A 21,590-nucleotide genomic window follows, 5' to 3' on the forward strand; every position below is an offset into this window, starting at 1 on the left:
ATCCATTAAGATGAGATGATACTTTATTGATTCTCAGAGGGGAAAGTCGAGCGTGTGCAGCAAGAACTGAGTTTTTTTTAATATGTCTTTGAAAACATTTTTATCCTTGGATGATGCTTGACTCTTATGAGAACATTTTTGTTTAAATATTGCAAAAAATGAAAATGTCAACGGTCAAATGTGAGAAGACATTTATTGAAAGCATCAAAAAAAGAAATGGATGCTTTTGTGTTGGAGAGCTGCAACGCTTTCTGTTCATGGACAACACTTTCAAGGTTTTTCTTAAGAGACCCATTTTTTCTTTCAACAAGCATATTCAACATCGTGCGTGTGTGTGTGTGTGTGTGTGTGTGTGTGTGTGTGTGTGTGTGTGTGTGTGTGTGTGTGTGTGTTGGATTTTTTTAACTGGACCTTTATTTATCAGTCTGCATAATGTACAGCCGTACTTTACATCCTAACATTCACAAAACAAAAACAGAACAGATCTTAGATCAGCACATGTCCTTAAACTAATGGACCCTCCGCGAAAGAGCACAGCACCCTGTGGTGAGCCCACATTGAAAGAGAGAGAGAGAGAGAGAGTTTTCTTTTCCATGTTCAAATAATAAAACAGTAAAACAGAGTGTGTGTCTCCACAGCTAGAGTCTGTTTCTCTGGGTGTGATGTCATTTCTAAGGTTTAAAATCTCTACATCATTAAACGTTATATTGATAAGTTAAGTTCATGTGCACGTTTGAAATTAAAATGTGTTGAAAATGAAATAAACCCCCAAAGACACACGTTGAGCTATTGCAGCTTTTAACACCATCAACCCCTTTGAGGTCAATATTGCCAGCGGTTGCTATGGAAACTAACCATTTTCACTCACATTCCCTTCCTTTGAATAATTATTTTTACTTGAACGGCTCCTGAGACCTTTTTTGTAATAAAACTCAAACATTCAAGCAGTTTGAAGTAACAACATTCTAAGTTAACAAAGAAAAAAAAACACTTTTTGTTTTCATGTGTATTCAGAAAACTTTAAAAAAAAAAAAAAATGTGATTAACAAAGACGTTTTTGACTTTTACAAACACATCATAGGAACTTGTAACCTGAATCCTACAAGTTTTCATTGTTAATATGAGATTTTGATTCTCACTCAATCTCAGGCACACAAAAAAAACCCTTAGGACTAAAGACAATTTCAAGTGGGGTTACTTGAAATTACTTGATTTTCTAACCTTCATCTCTTATTTACTGGATGAAGCTTCAAGTAAGATACACGCATGGCATTGTGGGATATGTGAGCCAGGAACTAAATGGTAAAATTGGACTTGAGCATGTATAGCGCTGTTTCTAGTCTTCTGACTACTTAAACCACTTTTACACCGCAGGTTACACCTACACATTCACACACTGATGACATAGGTTGCTATGGAAACTGACCATCAGAAGTAACTAATCCCATTAATAAATGAGCTGGGTGAATGAGGTAACCACTGTATTACAAAAAGCAACAATGTAGATCATGTAATAAAAAAAGATTGCCTCTAAAGGATGCAGTTGTTGTTGTTGCTGTGTGTCAGACCAGAAAGGCCTCAGGCAACACATGTCTGTACAGAGAGGAACAGCTGAAGGTATGCAGAAACAATGGAGTACACTTTAGCCTTGAACAGTGTGTGTGTGTTCACTGTGTATGATGAAGCCGTGGTCTCGTTTCTTTGAGGATATTTAACTCTTTGCTTCCAATGAGCCTTGATGTAAAAAACTATCTGTGATGGCGTAAATAAGAATACATTTTGTCACTTCATTTCTAAATGTTGAAATGATTAGCTCATTGTTACTCTGTGTATGTACTGATAATTGATTTCAAATGGCGTTCAATAAAGTATGAAATTCAAAAACCCTTCTTTTTCAACTGAAAGATGACATCATCAGCACCACAATATCTTAAGCCAGGGGTGTCCAAAGTGCGGCCCGAGGGCCATTTGCGGCCCTTGAGGGGATTTTTTTGCGGCCCGTGACTTCAAATGAAGAATCAGAAGATTTTGAGGCCTCGATTAAGATCGGCACATCATCTTATTTTTCTTTTTCATGTTAACAAGGGCTGAACAATATTCCTAAAATAGAAAATGTTCAGTAACATGTATGTTGTTGTGGTTGTTTTTAAATCTACAGCTTTTACTATTTTCCAATTTTTTTTGTAAACTATGAACAAAAAACATATACAAAGTTTTTGCAAACAAGCAGACTGTTGTTTAACCATTTAATGACCTGAGCTAAATGAAGAAAGCTTTTCCAAAAACATGAACCACGTTACAGACTGGATTCTGAGAAAAAAACAAATATAGTAGAACGAAGAAATCTAAATATTTGATTTCCTTTTATTACAGGGTTTCTTTAGCGAGCCTTTTGATTCTGATCTACAAAGCCTTACTATTTTTTCAACTATATTTTAAAAAACAAAACCTGCAGCCCGCGAGCGATTCTAACACGACAATTTTGGCCCGCAAGAAAAAAAGTTTGGACACCACTGTCTTAAGCCTATAGGGTACACCGTTTGTAGAAAAGTTGTGGTGGGATGTCAGCTCACATTGTACGACTGAATCCTTTACGACTCACGACCACAGAAGGAGGTTGAGGTCCGATCGAGTACACACATTGTGAAACAACACTCTCACTCTCTCTCTCTCACACACAGTCAGCATCACAAATAAACACAAGGTTACTCACGGCTAAATCATTACAAATATTCTCTGTGAGCTGGAGGTCAGCAGATGTCTCCTGCCAACGTTTCTTTTATAACGCGAGGGCAGCAATGGACTTAATGGGCATGCCTGCTGTTACCATGGTGATTTCGGACGCTGTTTGTGCAGGCCCAATGCAGGCTTTGATGTCACTGTGCAAGTGTGTGTTCAGTCGTAAGGGCAACATTTCAAACGTGCCAGAAAATAATCCAACTGGTTGGGAGCAGCTGATCGGGCAGTGATCCCGCCTTACTGTACACCGCACAACTAGAGACATGCAATCACTCATACAACAAAACAAATGGGGTCTTAATCGGCCTGAAACCGGCCCAGCTTCAAAGAGCTCATATGTTTTCCTCCAGAATATTGCCCTTGCAGAATTCAGGCTTCCTTACGTTGAGTCTCCAAAAGTAGTATGGGAGGCAGAACCTTCGATTATCAGGCCCCTCCCCTGTGGAGCTCATGCTGCATTTGTGTGCTCCTCGGATGGTCCCATTCTGTTTCTGAGTTGTAAAGTCGTTCTTCCAACTTTAGAGCGTTTAGTGCTTTTTGCGGAAAGTTGGAATGTTGTAACTACAAAAAAAAAGTGTGGATGCTACTAAGATGTGTTAATGTCTCTGTTACGAGTTATATTTCAGTGAAAAGTCGATGTGACTGAATTCATATAAAGTATCTTAACATGAGGATGTGAGGACCAATATGACGTCAAGTCGGCCACCTAAATTTTCCCCCCGAGTTTCCGAGTTGTTGTTTCGACTTGAGCAGATGTTCATGTGCATTGAACAACTCAGAAACAATGAGGAAACTTGTATTCCCGATGTGTCCGACACCACATGAATACACTAATATACAGGAACGTCTCATGGAGGCTGACACACTGTACTGTACCTTTAAGAGTACAGGCTTAAGTTCTCATTTTGATGAAGCTTATAGTTAGACCTTGCTCAGCCTTTCAGTGAATCAGCTTTGAGCATAGACTGTAAATATTACTTATATACCTATAAACCTATATTACTAGCCTCCAGTTATCCTGCTATAGGCTTAGACCATCGTTGGAACAAAGGCAGCAACATGCAAACTTTAGTTTTTGTCTGGTGCAAATTTAAGAGCTTGAAAAGCCTGAATCCTGAAGATGTGGAAGTACTGCGAGCTTGGTTTCCATTTGAATATTTTATTTGATAAACAAAAAAATGTTTTGGTTTACATTTCAAACAAGGAAGTACACTGAAAAGAAAACACCTGGTAAAAGATGGAGCCAAAATTAATTAAAGTTGATATCGAATAAAAACAGAACCTCCCTTTGAACAGAACGGGGCGTTTCCTCTGCAAACACAAACCATGACGACGAGTTTGAACTGCCACACAATGAATTATTACAGAGTTAGTGATACAAACACAACTTAAATACCCAACTGTTACCAGGAGGAGCTTTTGGCAGCCATACGACTCATCTTCCTCAAACAATAAAAAACATATCCAGTGGAACAAACTCAACGACTAAACAGAGACAGGAAAAAGCAAGCGAGTTTTAAAATCACCAGACATGAACACGAGATGATATATATATATATATATATCATAATTTAAAGATAAAACGTCTCAGTCAACACGCACGTACAAAAAGAGGACAGAAATTGGCATCACCCTTTAAACAGAGCATTTTTAAAATATCAAGCCATAATCAAATACAGTTTTATACCACAATGGATATCCATCATTTGATCAACAGAAACGAGCACAACAATTCAACTTTAAATTCTGTGATGATGTCGATTAACTGAAAGGAAGCAAAACAATTAAGAGAATCAACAGCGAGCTGACGGGCTACAAAAACATGTAGAAGATATATAAACGTGTGGAGTGGAATACTTACACAATATAAATTTAGATCATCTCCAAAATGACACTTTGGTACTTTATCTGTGCTTTGAATCACTTCAGATAACTACATTCAGTTCACTGTACGCATTAAAGTAAAGATGATTCTGGACTCTTAAGTGACTCAGATAATTCTCCTCTACATCGGCTTGAAATATGTTTCCAAATTTATGTGCATCAAATGCCAAACATTAGGAGATTTCATTTTAAATTCTTCTGTTATGTCTTCACGAGCCGTTGAAAAATCAAGCGCTCCTGCACAAACTGAAACTAAGTTAACAAATCCAGGAAATCGCTTCATTCATTCGCCCCAAATTGTGTTTTTTTTTGTTTTTTTTGCATGAAGGAATGCATGAAACAACCAAGAATAAAAAGCATCAAACACAAATGACATGTTCAGGTAAACACTGTTACAGCTGGTGGTAGATCTGCTTAGATTAATGTGCACCTCGTCCGACCTCAGAGAGACTTGCTGGTAGAGCGAGAGAGAGAGCGAGAGAGAGAGAGAGAGAGAGAGAGAGAGAGAGACCCGGCTGACCCGTTGTGGGTTTTTTTTTCCTTCTTCATAATCTCTGTACATGAGCGGTACGTTTTGCAGGAAGCACCTCTATGTCCTCTTCCTGTTCCTCTTCATCAGCTGGCTCTCTCTGATTGGTTGGCTTTCACCCTGTGCACCAAACGCAACAGCAAGCAAAGTGTGTGCGACACTCGAGTCTTCACATGCAAAGAGCAACAAGATAAGAACAAGAGCAGAAACTGGCAAAGCTCGAGCTGTTTTTTTTTTTTTTAATTCCCCGGGACAACACCTCTGTCTTCAGCGTTACACCGGGGCCTGAGTGAGCAGAGAAACAAACACGGTCCAGGCAGTTTTTTGTTCCATAGTCTTTCTTTTATGTTTTTTGTTTTTTTGTTTGGCTGTAGCAGTTTGTAAACGGGCCCTGCCTTCAACCCGCGACCGCCGTGCAAACCGCCGCTACTCGGCTTTGTGGCAGTAAATGTCCTTCAGAGCTTTCAGCTCTTCAATCAGGGTCTTGTTTTGGTTTTCCAACACTGCCACGCGGTTTTCCAGACATTTGACATACTCTTTCTTTTTCCTGCGGCACTCGCGAGCCGCCTCCCTGGAGAGGAAAAGAGAAGAGGAAAATGTGTGTTTGAGTCTCTTGATGAAAATGTAATTACGGCTGCCTCACAAAAAATGCAAGCTTTGCACAATCCAAGAACTCAAGTTTGACTTTTTGACAGGGGACTGCTCCTACTTTTATGTCAATAATTCTCTGAGCACTATTTATTTCTACTCCCCCTGCACATTTCACATGAACCATTGACAACCAAGAGACACACAAACATTTACACATTAATAAAAGGTGTGTGCTGCTGCTTTGACTAAACTAATTCTATATCAAACTTTCAGGTCACAAATCAAATCTCTGGATGAGTCTTTCACTGCATGAATTTGGAAATCATTTTCAAGAAAGTTTTAAATAAGACCTCGTTAACTTAGCTCCTTTAGCAGTAGTACACAAAGAGATTCATCTTTTGAATCCATTCTTAACACTGACTGCAGGACATCTTGTTTGAGAACATGTAAAAAAAATCTCACAATCGATGTCGTGCTTCTTTACTGACTCTTCTTTTGGACACCGTCTCCTACCTGTTTTTCATCAGCCGGACCTCTCTCTTTCGGGTGACCTCCTCTGCGTGCTGGGGGGGGTTCTGCATGGACCCCGGCGAGGCCGCCATCACGATGCTCTGGGCCAGACCTGAGTTGGGTGAACGCAGCTGGTACGCTGGGATGTCTCCTGTGGCAGCTGGTGGGAGAAGACGAAACAAAACATTAGGAGTCTTGTTACTTTGTGAAAGTCTGACCATTTGCCTTTCATTGTCAATTTCATGAATCTTTAGAACAGTTATATAACATTCTCTTTCTTCTCATTTTCCTTATTTTTCTTTCACAAAAAAAACACAAAAAGTTTGAGGCACAGGCGGCCAAGCGGTTACATCGTGTCCCATGAACGGAGGCTGAAGTCCTGGTTCAAGTCTCACCCCTCACTCATTTCCTGGTTTCATACTCGATCTACTGTCTTCTCTAATAAAAGCCTTCAAAATAAAAAAAATAAAAAAAATAAAAAAACTTCTACAGAGGATGTTGAACACTGCCGTCAGCCAAAAGCACTTATCCACTCTTCTTCCTGCCTTACAAGATAAGTTTTCTGACTCATCTTCTGATTAGTTGTTTTGTTTTTACAGACCAGACTTGTTGCATTTTTTTGATTCCTTATCGTCTCTGTCCAAAATTATTGAAATTCATGAAACACGGGAAAAGTGAGAGTGTTTGTTTTGTCTGCTTATTGTTTTTTTGTGGTGAGATTTTTCCGACTGATCATAAAGTCATACTCTTATATTAATGAGTCTTTTTTAAAGGGGCTAATTTTGGGGCTTTTTATTGCCTTTATTGAGAGATAAGGCAAAGATAACAAATAAGATCTGAACACCAAGAAGCTTTCGTTTGAAGGATTTATTGATAAGTGAAGTGTCCGGCCAACATGGTCTTCCTCAGACTTGAAACTCGTTGGCTGGAAACGTGATTTATCAATAAATCCTTTGTGTTTTTGGATCCAGCACCCACTGAGGGAAAAGTGTGTCTTTTTAAATGTTTTATTCAGAGATAGGAGAGAGAGAGAGAGAGAGAGAGAGAGAGAGAGAGAGAGAGAGAGAGAGAGAGAGAGAGAGAGGGAGAGAGAGAGAGAGAGAGAGAGAGAGAGAGAGAGAGAGGGAGAGAGAGGGAGAGAGACTACAGCCTCCAACAACTACTCTACCAGCACCCCAGGAGTGAGAGTCTTCATTTTAAAACAGTTATATTTGGACTGAGGATGGTTCTGCAGACTTAACTCTAAACATATAACATTAAAGGCACCACGCTTTGTTTGTTTATTCACCTGCACATAGATCTGAACTCATCAGAAGGGATTCACGTCCTGTGTGCACAGATCAGATTAGACGGCCACACACTCAGTGTTGGTGAGGTCATGTTTACCTCACCGTCGACAGCTACATGCTCCTGATGACTGCGGGGTTTCATTGTGTTTGTCGGTAAAGTGACACCGCTTACAGTAAGTGGGCCGCTCTGTGCGTGAGGGTTAACACGGTGTTTGAGTTGAGTCATCAGAGAGACGACTCGGTTTCTCGCTCCAACACTGAATCGGTTTCTCTTTCTCACTTTGTTCCTGAGAAGTTTCAAATCCCCCCCCACCCCCCCCCACCTCCACCTACCTTCCCCTTTCGATTACGCACACCACTCAAACAAAGATGCAGCAAGTGTTCTAACACACACACACACACACACACACACACACACACACACACACAAACACAGATGTCTCTTTTCTCTCTCTCTCGCTGTGATAACAGAGTGACTCGCTCAGTGCTGACGTCAGTGTGTGCGTCTCATTCGCCCGTTTTGCATTCCCTCTTCCATGCCTGGACTCTGTTCCAGGAAACTGGAGTGACGTCAAACAGACGACTATCTTATCCCACCAAACCCCCCCCCTCCCCCCTCCCCCCCTGCTCCTCCTCACTGACAACCGCCCATTTACTTCTTACCCCCTCCCCTCTTTGCCTTTCTGCCTGACAACCAATCGTGTGGTTCAGAGCGGACTGTACGCATGAAATGAAAGTGTGTGTGTGTGTGTGTGTGTGTGTCACACAGCGGGAAACAGACTGACAGGAACAGAGTTGAGCAAACCAACCAAACACATTCTGACCTGTTAGATCTGCTTTCTCACCCCTTTTTCACAACACAGCCCAGAGCTGTCATTCTGCGTTTCCTGTGTTGAAATGTGAAGGACAGCTGTCAAATCTGTGGCTTTTTTTCTTCTTCTAACTCAATCCCACAAAGTGTGAAGTCAAAGTCATTTAAAACCACTTTCAAATCCCAGCTGTGATTCTCTTTGGACAACAGGATCGATTTTAGTTGAGTAAATAAAAGATTTGCACTCTGAGTTCTAGCAAAATAAACACAAATGATTTCACTTTTACACGTACGTGCAGGTGTAACCTTAGAAAGACTTATTGAAACAAATGCAAAAACATGAAGCATTGAGTTGTTAAAACATACTTATGCACATAAAACACAGTAAGTATCAAAGAAAGTCTACCTGACTCTGTCTCATCCCCAGTGACAGCCATCTCTCGTCTCCAATAATCCAGCACCACGGCAGTAAAAAACACCACAACACAAACAAACAAAACACACTCCTCTATGCTTTAACTCTTCTTTTCCTCACTACAACCTCTCCTTCTTCCTTCTCCCCTTTTCTCTCTCTGCTGTCTCTGAACCAGAGTGGTCACTCGTCAACTTTGCAGCCCGATTACAATTACAGGCATTGACATCACAATGACATCACTCCTGCCCGCTGAAGTCAGTAAAACACCCTGGATTAGAGTTCCTCCCACCCCCTCCTCCTCCTCCTCCTCTCTCTTTCCTCCCTCCCCCCTGCTGATCAGACCAGAGAAGCACAACGGCAGGCAGGGAGGGAGGGAGGGAGGGAGGTGGTAGTGGAGGGGGTGTATTTTTAGCAGCAGTGACGCAACTAGAGAGACGCTCGACAAACAAGAGGATATTGTGTCCCAAGCGGCTGCTATGCAAACTGTTAAGCACCCTCATTCAAGTTGTGTGTTTGTGTCTTAAAGGACCAGCGGGACATGACGTCAGACAGATAATTGAGGGGTTTTTACGACTCTCACTGATTATTTCACAGCATTAGTAGTTAAAGCCTGAGATCATATTTGCTGTTTTGAACATGAAGTCGAACGAGTGACTGCAGGGGAAAATCCTCAGCCACACAGGAAGCCGTGATCTGTGTGTTTTCTAGTCAATTGAAAAGGCGGTTACTTCCTAAGAAGAAGGCTTGAGTCGGGTGACGGCAGTAAAACAGAAATTGATGTGACCCACAGAAACTCAGAAATAAGAGAAGTTATATTCATGACTTAGAACAGAAAGAGAATGTGAAGCCAAAACACAAATTTGATTTACGATATCAACACAGATTGAACTTTTAATTTGAAAGCGCCAAATTATGTTGATGTTTAGGGTTTTAGAGTTTTATTAGTATTAAAAGTAAGTTCAATATGCTATTATAGTGACTAAGATTGGAGGATGCCGCACAGAGACTAAGTGGGACTGTACCTGCGACTCGTTCCTATCAAAATAAAATTCAAAGTCCAGATATGTTTGTTGATTTTTTTTAAACTTTTACATTTTTGAAAAAATAATTCTAAACAAAAGTCCAAACGATGATGAAAATTACGACGATGACGACGAGGATAACGATGACAGTCTACAGAAAACATTTCAAACCCACTCACCCTTTTTGTCTATCCTCCTGCCACAACAACGCACGGGTAAAAATCAGGTGAAACCACGCCCACTGCAAATTACTGGAAATGTTATCAAACCCATATAAGGAGCAAAACATAACAAATAATCAACAGAGGGAAGAGTACATGTTATGGCTCCTACATATGCCTCTATTTAGAGACAGGACAGTAGATCGAGTAAGAAATCAAGGACAGAGAGAGAGAGAGAGTGGGCTACCAGTTTTCCAGAGAACTAAACACACCGTATGGATGTCAGCAATCTACAACATCCACCTCAAACACCTGTTGGAGCTGGTCGTCATTGTAAGACTTTATTATGTATTTATAAAAGAAACACAGAGGGGGAGGGGGGGGACAGAGTGAGCAGACAGTCATGATATTTCCTGGTGAGTGAGGGGCTTCTTAGATGTAACATTATATTTCAGACGCTGCAAACTTTACTAAAGAACTTCATAAAATGTGTGCAGCATGGAAAAGTGCTCTGGATATATGCTGCTGCTATCTGTAGTGTTGTTTTTTGTTTTTTTTGCGTAACTCAAGTATTTTATAATATTGTGTTTCATAGCCAAAATGCCATTCACTCTGATACCGGACTTTTTTTTAATCGATATCTTTTATTGAGCAAATCAATTTGTCATCCATTCCAGACTCATATTCATGATCATTACACATGTGCACGTACTGTAACCCTGGAGCTGTTAGGAGCTGAGATATTTGAATAGGCACAAGAATAATATTTAAATAAGGTTATAAAGGGGCGCTGGTAGCCTAGCGGTTGGTGTGCATGCACCATGTACAGAGTCTGTAGTCCTCCAAGCAGGCTACCCAGGTTTCAGTGGAAACCTGTGGCTCCTTTCCTGCATGTCTCTCTCTCTACAATATCTATTCACTGTCCTATCTCGAAACAAACTAGCAAGCATAATTAAACAAAACAAAAACCCACCCACTCTCCCTTTCTCACTCATTAACCCCCCCCTCACACCTCCCTCCACCCACAGAGACCCTCTCTCTCTTCAACTCATGTCCATCACTTTGGATAAAAGTGTCTGCTGAATGGTAGAACCATCTCGAGTGCTGTGCAGAGTGTGCTCGTTTGACGACAGCTGCACTGGATTTGTAGTTGTAAGATATGAAACGAGGGGGTTTCCAGGTTCTATTGAAAAGTTGAAGCCTGTCCTTCAGAGCACGTCTTGTCTTTTTCCAAATGGAGTGTGTTAGTTAAAGCTTAGGAGGTAGGGACAGTTGAGCTCATCTTCTCTGTTATGAGGCAGTGAGAGAGAAAGCGCTGCTGTGTGTCGTCTTTAGTTCTCTGAAGGTGACAGGTTTTTCTGAGAATAATGAGCAGAGCCGGCTCTGGTTTGATGGAAGTGTCCACGACCTCTGACATAATGTTTCAGGTGTCAATCCAAAAAGAACGAACATTTTGGACAGAAAACAAAACTGTGACGAAGTGTTACCACAGAAGATTGTCATTTATCACACATAGGCCACACCATGTCATGTTGTTTTTCCCTGATAAGGTCTTTAAAGATCCAAAAAACTATTTACATGTACTGTATGTCCAAGAGCATTCCTCCTTAGAAAACAAGAGTAGAGACCTCATAAAAACAAAACGCTCCTTTCCCTTTTGGGGCGTCACACTGTCCTTGAAATGTTGCCTTCAGGGCATTGTAACAGGCCAGCCATGCTTTACAGCCTCTAAGAATGCTGTCCTGGTTGTGCTGACAAGGTGATGGTGATGAATTAGCACATGTATGACTCATAGGTATGTAAGCCCTGCTGGCTTTATTTTTATTTTACTGTCATGGCATAACAGATAAAAGCATCGATTCAATCGTTCATGTTCATCGACATGTGACTCCTGGATTTAAACAATGCTCACGTTTTAATCAAAGGTTGTGTAATTAATGATGTCATGTTCAATTTTTATATTTTTATACATCTTGTTTTTCATCTCCCACGACCACAGACTGTAAATAAATGGATGACGCCTAAGTGACGTCACACATCTGTTAGTGCAGGCTGAATTTGTAGTCCAATCAATGGCGGTCGCCATGTTGGAAATGCTGTCTCACCCTCAACCACAGTTTCCACATACTCCACATTACGCCGTCGTTCGCTGCCTCTTTACTCAATAGTTTTGTTTCCACAGCGGGCGCCGCGGTCTGTCTCTGGAGCCTCCTCTACGCTCTGCTCCATTTCAAATACGCTAGAAGTACGCGTCAAGCTGGACATAACAGAACGACCCGGACAGGAAGTCAGACAAGCAAACACACAGAGCGTCCGGTCAATTTCAAAATAAAACACAATATACGGACTAACGATCGTCATTTCCATCACTTTATCAACATAACGTCAAAACAGGGCGCTGGTGGCTCAGTGGTTAGCATGTGCGCCCCTTGTATGGAGGCCTTGTTCCTCCAAGCGGGCGGCCCAGGTTCGAATCCCACCTGTGGCTCCTTTCCCGCGTGTCATTCCCCTCTCTCTCTCTCTCCCTGATTTCTGACTCTATCCACTGTCCTATCTCTCCAATAAAAGGCCCGAAAAGCCCCCCAAAAAAAAACAGGCATGGAATGAACAACAAATCAACTTCAGAAATATGTGTGAATGTGCAGAATTCTGAGTGAAGCCCCCTGCTGGAAGCCATCATAATTTCTCTGTTACACACTCCAGTACCTCTACAAAGTGCACACATCCAAGTGGTATTTAACTTGAATGCATTACCTTGTATGAGCACCTGTCCTCCCTGGATGTAGAACTGCTGTGGGGCGTCTCCGGGCTGAGCTGCACACTGCAGGATCGTGGATCCAGGGTGTGAGGCCGTCAGGGCTTCAACTCCAGGGCTGGTCAGCTGGATGGCTCTCCCCTGAGAAAACGTGACTGTGTGGGGGGGGGAGAGAAAGTTTTGTGATTACTTGGCTGCAGTCTAAACATAAAAGCAGAATGGGAGGAGTTTTTGTTATGTATTTTAGGTTAAGAAAGAAAAACTTGCATTCGTGTGTCTGGTGGAAAATGTGAAATAACTGCGGAGCTTGTAACAAACCCTCATGGCTGAATTTCATACTTTCTACAGTTAATCAAAACAGCTCAATAGAACCATGATTATAGCATGATATGTGGCTGTGTAACAATTCATGAAGGTCACATTGGAAAATACTGTTCTACAAATATTCCATGTGGCCTTTCTTCTGAAGCTAAACTTGCTGTTGGCTAATTATCATGAAGACATGAAATCACAGGGAACAATAAAAACTTATCTGTATCATCAAAATTACTTACTGTTTAGCAACTGAATTACACAGTTAAAGGTTAAACTGAATGTGAATGCGACAAATGTAATTATATAACATTTGGAGCCATCATTTTATACTTGTTACTTATACGAAGTTGTGAAACTATCTTTGATTTAAAACAACATTTCAATAAATGGCATCTTTACTATAGTTGGATTCTAAAACGTATGCGCATGCTCGCTAGATCAAGATGCGTACTCCACAAGTCATACCACTTTTGTCCACAGGGGCCGCCAAAATCAACACAAAATTGAAAAATAACTCATTGCTGCTTAAACTTGAAACTACAGGCTGTATAAAACATGGACGTAGCATCAGTGACGTCACCCATTGGTTTTCAAAACATTGTTTTGAAGACCAGCGATGGCGGCCACCATATTGGAAAAGCTGTCTCCACTTAACTTTTGGTCAATCTGGCAACAGGCAAAGAGGTGGAGTTGAGTCAGGCCTCAAGTCTCCTGGCAAACAGCGACATCAGCCACGCCCCTTATTATGCAAACTATAACTCTTAGCCTTAACATCGTCAAACGGATGAGTTACAAAAAAAACAACTCACCCCCTGTGCAGTATGTGATGATAAAGACGTGATCTATTCAGAACAACATTTGTTTTTGGAACCAGGCTGTAAACATGTTTATTTCATATTGGTGTTAATGTTAACTTCCTTGGCTTTTGCGATCAGCCTAAAGTGGCCACTTTATGAACGGCAGTGTTTTCATTTCTCAACAACGGAGTTACAAGTGCCATATTTACAAAAAGTAATCAGTTGACTTTAAATGAAAGAAAAAACTAATAAATGCCCAATGTGAGTTTTTATCAATATACCCTGGAAAGTGTTTTTCATTTCCAGTTCCTGGGATTGTTTATTCTCTACTTAGTACATTTTGATTTTTTAGTTGTTAATTTCTATTTCTCATGATTTCTCCCTTTGTATTGTTTTTTTTATTGCTGGAAAAATTGCACTTTTATGCTCCCCTGTACAGCACTTTGATCTGTTATTGAAATTGTCTAAAAGGTGCTGCATAAATAAAGTTAAATTGATTGACTGAGATTTGGTTGAAGACTCTTAACAGGTTAATGTCAACCCTTAAGATGCAGTGTAGCAGCTGTACGGAGGCTTATACCTCCAAGTGGAAGGCTTGGGTTTGAATCCGACCTGTGGCTCTTGTCATTCCCCACACTCTCTCTCTCTCTCTCTCTCCGTGGTCTCTGACTCTTTCTCCTGCCCTCTGCTCTGGGTTCTTCTGATTTTGTAACTACAGTAAAAAGCTTTTTGAATTCTCTACATCTTGGATTTGTGTTTCTGGTTCATATTCTACGTTCTCCAGAGTAACAGCACTAAAGCATGTTTGTTCTTTGAAGCAATCCGCCCCAATAAACAAATAGAAAACGTGTGATTTATTATTCATTACAAACGGGTATTTAGTGCTGGTACATTATCCATGACTGTTAAAGAATGTGAGGAATTTAAATTAAAGGGGGAAATGTTTCCAGAGCCCAAACTTTTGCTTTCCCAGACCGGTCATTAAATATAAAAACATGGCCTCGATAAACGGGTGTAAGTGCAGCTACTATCTCTGTTCCTGTGTGTACTGACTGTACTGTCCTGAGCTGGTCTGGTAGATGGAGGTCGGCACTGAAACTGAGGCCTCGCTAGAGACCTGCACCTCCTCCTCGTCATCCTCGTCATCCTCGTCATCCTCCTCCTCGTCCTCCGTCTTCTCTTCCTCGATTTTAGAAACCGCCGTAGTATCTGACGAAAGCTCGCTGAGTATTTTCCTGCAGGGAGAGGAAAGAGTCGACTTTGAGTCATTTCACACGGTCAGTCGAACACGATCACACTTTACACACCACATGCTGTGAAACACGCGCCCTCTCTCTCTCCCGCTCTCTCCCTTACTGCTGACGTCTTCTCACCGGTAAGACGGGCGCCTGGAGAGAAGCTCTCGTCTCTTCTGGGTGTCTGTGACCGACACGTCGTCACCCACCAGCTCGGCTACCGTGGCGTTCTGTAGAACAGAGGCAGTGTTTTTAAAAAGAGGTGAGTAATCTGCAATATTGATTTTTTTTTTACATTTTTGGAATCACATTTGGTGTTAAATATTACCACTGAGGGGGCGTTGTGAGTGAACTGGGATGTGATAGAGGAGAGAAGGATGACGTCAAACACAGGACCTTAATCTTTCCAACACGTCATGTGTCTCAACAGCGTCTTTACAGATTCCCATGACACACACAGACGATTTCACACGTCTCTTTCTCGTTGTGTGTCACAACGATCTCTGCAACAGTCTTTATATTTTGCTCAAACCAAAACTCTTTTGACTCCCTCCAAACGGCCCCATTTTTTTTTTTTGCAGACTGTGAAAAGGTTGTCCCTTACCCCACCTTCCCTACACTGGCCTGCAGAGTGATTAGGCTGAGTGAAATCACCAGTTTCGTCGTTCAGTCGTTCAGTTTATGTAATCTTGTTTTATTAGATTACCCGGGACTTTTGTTTTGTGCTATTTTTGGTTAATAAATCAACCACCTTATTTTGCATTGACTTCTGCCTCCTGACATCTTTTTTGCTCACCACCAGTGCCAAACAGCCACACTTAAATCCCAATTTTGAGGTGGACTTACAATCGGTAACGTTACACCGACCTGAACCACAAAAACACGATCCTACCTGTCCTGTTGAGTTTCTACAACTCTACAATTCACTTAGCAGATGCTTTTATCCAAAGCGACGTACATCAGAGAGTAAGAACAACACAAGCAAGGATCTAGAAAAAAGGGAACAATGTCAGTAAGAGCAAACGATCAGCTTTGAGTCTGATTGGACACACAGGTGCTGACAGGAAGTGACCAGAGGCAAAGCACAACATTGAGGGCAGTTCTTGAGAGCTCTAATCAGTATAGAAACCATCTTATAAGTCATCGTTATCAAACAAAAACCATCGTCATTACCATCATCATCATCAATAATATGGAGACCATCATCATTAAGTTAGTAGGTATTCATGAAAGAGCTGGGTCTTTAGCTTTCTCTTAAAGGTGCAGAGGGACTCTGCAGAGTTTCTTCGCTCTGCCTTCCAGCTTTTTTAAAAATGAATATCAAAACGTCTCTGATAACTTTGAAGGTTTTTTTTAACGTCATATACATATAGTATATCTCTGACCTCCTGATAGTTTGTGTACTGATAATGTGACATTAGATGAGGCGTCTTGTGTCTGATTAAAAAACAGTGTCAAATCAGAGCTGCCTCCTGACTCTGGAGAACAATCTGCACAAGGACTAAATCCTTCTTGACATTTATCTTCAAATCTAAACGTTACATTTCTTCACTCCTTTCATTTCCCTTATTGGTTTTTTAACCTTCCATGTACCTTCATCTGTTCCCCTTTTAAACTCTAATGTTGATTCACCAGTCTGTCAGGACTTCTCTCTCCTTATAAAACCACTTCAGAAGTTGAATCTTTGAAAAGTGCTGTTTGAATAAAGGTCAGAATGACATTATTATTACACCGAGTAGTTGTGAATGTGTCTGAGTCATATCAAACCCTTCTCTTCTTTTGTAGCTCTAATAAAAAGGTTTATGTTTTCTCAGCCTATATAACTGTTGGAATAATAAGAACCCGAGTTTGACCTATTTATCAGTTAACTTTCATGACTCACTCCGGTGTATACAGTAACCTCCATACAGGCTGTTTTGGCTGTTTGAATGCCGCCAAAGCAGGTCAAACATGGGCGTGTTGATCACTCTCAGGGTAGAGGTTAGCTAACTCCTTCAGTCCCAAAGCTTTATATGTTTTTAAAAGCATTGTTTTAAAGGTCACATATTCTGTAAAATACACTTTACAATGTTTCTCTACAAACCCCCCAATCATGAGAAAAGTCCATCCTCTCTGTCTTTTGCCTGCTGCACTTTTCAGAAAATGTGTGCTCAAACAGGCCGTCCCCGTTGTGACATCACAAAGGGCAGTAGCCCCTCCCCCAGGTGGGTGACACTCCCACAGCCAGGTGGTGTGTCCTTTGCTGTTATTAATGAAACTTCAGAGTTAACTCTGTTTTCTATCAAGACTAGGAAGGTGGTTGACTTCACTACCACGGTGGATCACCATGGCAACTTGTGCTGATCACCTTACTTGCTCTGGAGCAGGTTATGTTTTTGGGGAAATTTTTTAAGTAAGTAATCGACCTGTTTGAAACTCTGTTAACTGTCCAATCAGATCTCTTGCTCACAGAGCCATCAAATCAGAATCAAACCCACAGCTGCTGCGACGAGGGCTACAGCCTCTTTACAAAGGGCGCACAACACAACCTAGGCTATCCGACGCCCCTTACCCGTCTAGTTTTTCATAATAAATCCAGCTTTCAACTTAGTTTCAATTTACCTTTTTATAAACCACATACAGCTCTGTATGTCGATAGAACATCTTAAACAATCAGACATGCAACATATGATCAATAATTAATATTATTCAGATAGGCACCAATTGATCTCATCATCTTTCATTTTCAAATTCACAGTCTGATGGTTCCTCAGTTTGTCGCTGCAGCTGTTTTTTTTTTTACATTTTGGATCGTGTTTTCAACTTCTTCATATCATCTTTATATCACACTTTGTTCCGAGTTTGTAAAATATGACGATCTGTTGATGGCAGACAAAAAAAAAAAAAAAATCACATTCAGGTCACGTTTGCCTGCCAGCCAGAGTCTGTTGCAGGTAGGAAACTGATCAAAGCTTAGAGGAGTTTTCATTATTTTCCCATCCATTCACTGTTTTGTTTTAATGCTGAAACTCTGCTGCCTAAACTTTGACTCATCTACATCAATTGACTTTCAGTGTCATGCAGCGTCACCCTGCAGGTTAGTGTTGTCTGAATCTTCCCCTCCAGCACAGACCCAACAGATATGTCCTCTGAAAGTGAAGGTTGGACTGATGAGCTTAGACCTCAGCTCCTCAATCCTATTAACAGGTGGACTACATTGGACAAGACGCTCTCCATTATGTCTGTTTTAATATCTCAATGTGCTTAATGTTTTCATTTATTCCTGTCCTGGCATTAGCAGCAGCTCCAGACCTGGAAGTGTTACGCTCAAAAAGACGAGTCAGGCTAGTTTGTCCTCAACCATTGTTATTGACAAAGCTGAAGCTGCGCCCCTTCTTGATTTTGATTGGTCGGTGATGGAGAGGTGATTTTGAACAGTTATGAAATTTTCCAAAAGTTGAAAACTGTTTCCAGCTTAGAGCGCACCTTCATGAAAACAACTGATGCTTAGAGTGTGTTTTGTCAGGACGCTGAAAAAAACATTGACCTGTATTGGTTTTTACATTGAAAACGGTCTCAGTGGACAAACGTTCCTCTTCCTTTTTCTACGCACCTGTCTTATTAAAACATTGTATTTTTAAAGCTTTGTTAAGTTTTTTGATACTGACAATATTTTTCAAATGGAGAAATCCCACATACTAGTCTTGCTCGGCTGCTGTAAAAAGGGGCATTTTTGAACGGGTGTGTATGGGGACTTCTGTGGCTCCTGCAGCCTGCAGTTTGGCTTCATTTTTCAACACCGGAGGTTGCCGCTTGATCAAATTATCATGTTTTCGTTCACCATCTTACAGACCAACCTTGATTCAGTGTAAAAAAAAAAAAAAAAAAGCTGAACTTGATCATGGGTAAAAATGATGTCACTGCTCGCTCTCACCTGTGGCGACTGTATGACAGAGTTCTGTGGGGCCTGGATGACACCTTGGACCTGCTCTGTTCCAGTCCCACCTGGAGACTCTGCTGCGAACAACACCTGCAGACAAAGACGTAAAGTTATTCAGCCCAAAATCCACACACATGTAAAATGGAATGAACTGATTTTTTTTTTTAAAAGGTGAGTACATGAGCGTCTGCAGGTGATGGACTGGCTTTGCTTTGTTTCTCCTCTCCATCTGACACAAAGTTGTTTAAACTGTTGCACAAATCTGACGAGACTTGGGTTTCCATAGTTGGTTTACCTAGACAGAAAGACAGACAAGCAGATAATCACTAAACCTACAGAGGCATACGAGGCGCTTTCTTATATTCAATTCCCCATAACAATATCAGAGGTTTGAAAAAAGGTGAAATAGGATGTTGCTTCACAGATCTTGTCCATCTGTGATTACAAGAATTTTCCAAAAACAATGGCGACATGGTAAACCTATAAAAACATCGCAATAGACTTGCATTCACCTTCCTGAGAAGTTACAAGTTCCCAGAAAATGTAAAGATCGATGTCTACTTTATCAGGGAGTTTTACGGTCACACTGAAAAGTTTAATGCTGTTTCTAATGTGTCAAGAATTCAAACCTGATAGGGCACACCTTTCTAGAGGTATGTTTTAAGCTCAGAATCTGAAGCTTGAGGACAAAACTAATAGTGGACATGAGAAGTTTTCCATGAAGGCTTCAAATGGCCGTTCTAAAAACGTTTTTAAATGTCAAATTCAGTGTTTTTATTGATTGTGTGGATAGTTTACCATGTTTTGTTTTTTTTAGTGGTTTTCCAGAAAGAATGAAAATGATCTGCCTAACAATCATCTCTGTTGACAGTCACTGTTTCTTCAACTTTTAATCCATCACATAACATCTTTTCTAATGCTCACTGAGGCGCTGGTAAAGACACTATTTCACACTTCAGGACAGAATAAATCTCAATTCAAACAGAGTATGGTGTGTTTTGTTTGTAATCATCATCCTTAATTCAACATAGTTTACAGATGTGATTGAGTGTGAAGATAAAGGATTGCCAGAAAGCAATTCAAATGTTTCTATCAGGGACACACTGTACCCTGTTTGAAAAAACTTACACCAAGAAGAATCTTTGGTTTGTGTTTAACTACGCAATAAAAGATCAACACATGTTTTTTGGTTTTTTTTCCCAGTGTCCTCAATACAAAAAACTGGGGGGAAAAATATTGGTCAAGAAGTGTAGGCCCGGGGCTACGGTGGCCTAGTGGTTTGTACATTCACCCCATGTACGGAGGCTGTGGTCCACCAGGCGGGTGTACAGGGTTTGACTCCAACTGTCCTATCTCTAAAAAGAGGCAAAAAATGCCCAAAAATAAAACTTAAATTTTTATTTTTTTTTAATTGTAGGAAATTGGAAAACGTGGTGTGCAGATTTAGAAGTAGAAGATAATATGTAGTCATTGTCCTTCCATAAATACAAAACCCAGACTATTATGCACAATTCCCTTTTTTATTTACTAATAAATAACTAAATGTACGGTAGTAGGCTCTCTGCAATTTCAACCATCATCCACTTTCATTGAGACAATTCTCTATTAGTGCAAATGAAAAAATAAAGCCATGCCGTTCCCCACAGTTAGTTTTATTTAAATCGAATCTATTAAATTTCAAACGATTAGAAAATAAAAAGGCAATTTCAATGAGGAATTTGTAAAAAAATAAATAAAAATAGGCTTTTTATATTTCGATATTTTGTGAATATTTTATTTTGAAGAGACATTTTGGCTCAACTTCCGGCATCCATCTAACTCCGTCCCACTTCACGCAGCTCCGTAAACTTGAGCGGAAAAGAACGGCTGCCAGCAAAACTGACTTTTTTTGACCTCCATGTTGGATAATTCATGAACCAGCGCAAAGTTTTAAAGAAAAGTTTCGCACCGCAGACATGTTTGTTTGCACTCTGTCCTCGGACTCTTCCCTCCCGCTGAGCGAGCAAAAAAAAAAAAAAAAAAAGTGACAGTTTTGTTTTGACTTACCGAAGTTTTACGTAGTCTGACTCGTCACTAATTACAGCATGGGTGGACGGCCTTCGTCTCCGCTCACGTAGTTTCACGTCAGCACTGACGACGCTGTGCCGAAAATGTCGACCGACCAGTCAGTTAAGCGTCGAAGATCGTCGAGGAGGAGCGAGAGCACTCACTCCCACCTACTTCCGCGTTCGCTTCGCTCTCGGTCAGAGATGGATGCAGCTTAGGTCACAGCAAGGGGCCACATTACTTTAATTCTCACTGCCAGAGGGCCAAATTGTAGAATACAAAAACGATTAAAGTCAATTATGTCTCAAATTTATCTCAACATATACCAGTGATCAAATATTATTATGGACATATTTCTTGTTTTCACTATTTCATGGCAGTTTGTCATCTTATCTTCATGTTTCCAATTAATTGATATGTCAAAATTGACCTGAGGGCAGGGTTTGCAGGGTGGTGTTGTCATCCTCTTCTTTTTTAATTTTTGCATCGTAATTATGACAATGAAATTGAATTACTACCTAATGGATTTATTGGATGATATACACCTGTAAAGGCTGTCAAAATAAATAAAA

The 21,590-nt window shown here is 40.7% G+C and overlaps 1 protein-coding gene across 3 annotated transcripts; it reads right to left on the reverse strand.

Annotated features, from left to right (window-relative positions):
- Nucleotides 1–3,882: 3,882 nt before the first annotated feature.
- Nucleotides 3,883–21,170, reverse strand: crema (cAMP responsive element modulator a). Of its 3 annotated transcripts, XM_020658898.3 has the most exons (8): nt 21,019–21,170; nt 19,152–19,267; nt 18,967–19,062; nt 15,192–15,283; nt 14,872–15,053; nt 12,706–12,861; nt 6,257–6,413; nt 3,883–5,723 (listed from the first exon to the last, which is right to left on the reverse strand). In XM_020658898.3, exons 2-8 carry the CDS (start codon nt 19,254–19,256, stop codon nt 5,579–5,581), a joined length of 933 nt encoding a protein of 310 aa, XP_020514554.2. In that variant the 5' UTR covers nt 19,257–19,267; nt 21,019–21,170; the 3' UTR covers nt 3,883–5,578. The 3 variants fall into 3 exon arrangements, with proteins under 3 accessions (XP_020514554.2, XP_065809703.1, XP_065809705.1); XM_065953631.1 differs by lacking the exons at nt 12,706–12,861; nt 14,872–15,053; nt 15,192–15,283; ... (1 more) ...; nt 19,152–19,267; nt 21,019–21,170 and adding an exon at nt 8,760–9,022; XM_065953633.1 differs by lacking the exons at nt 12,706–12,861; nt 14,872–15,053; nt 15,192–15,283; ... (1 more) ...; nt 19,152–19,267; nt 21,019–21,170 and adding an exon at nt 7,542–7,827.
- Between the last annotated feature and the right edge of the window lie 420 nt (nt 21,171–21,590).

Source organism: Labrus bergylta, chromosome 4 (assembly GCF_963930695.1).
Source record: "Labrus bergylta chromosome 4, fLabBer1.1, whole genome shotgun sequence".
Classification (NCBI taxonomy): Eukaryota; Metazoa; Chordata; class Actinopteri; order Labriformes; family Labridae; genus Labrus; species Labrus bergylta.

Bases quoted from the DNA above. Each gene is read 5' to 3' on its own strand.
- crema (XM_020658898.3), bottom strand. From the start codon at position 19,256: ATGGAAACCCAAGTCTCGTCAGATTTGTGCAACAGTTTAAACAACTTT. The intron at 19,063-19,151 runs GTACTCACCTTT...CTTTGTCTGCAG, and splicing joins CATCACCTGCAGACGCTCAT to GTGTTGTTCGCAGCAGAGTC. The intron at 15,054-15,191 runs GTGAGAAGACGT...CTCTCCCTGCAG, and splicing joins TCCAGGCGCCCGTCTTACCG to GAAAATACTCAGCGAGCTTT.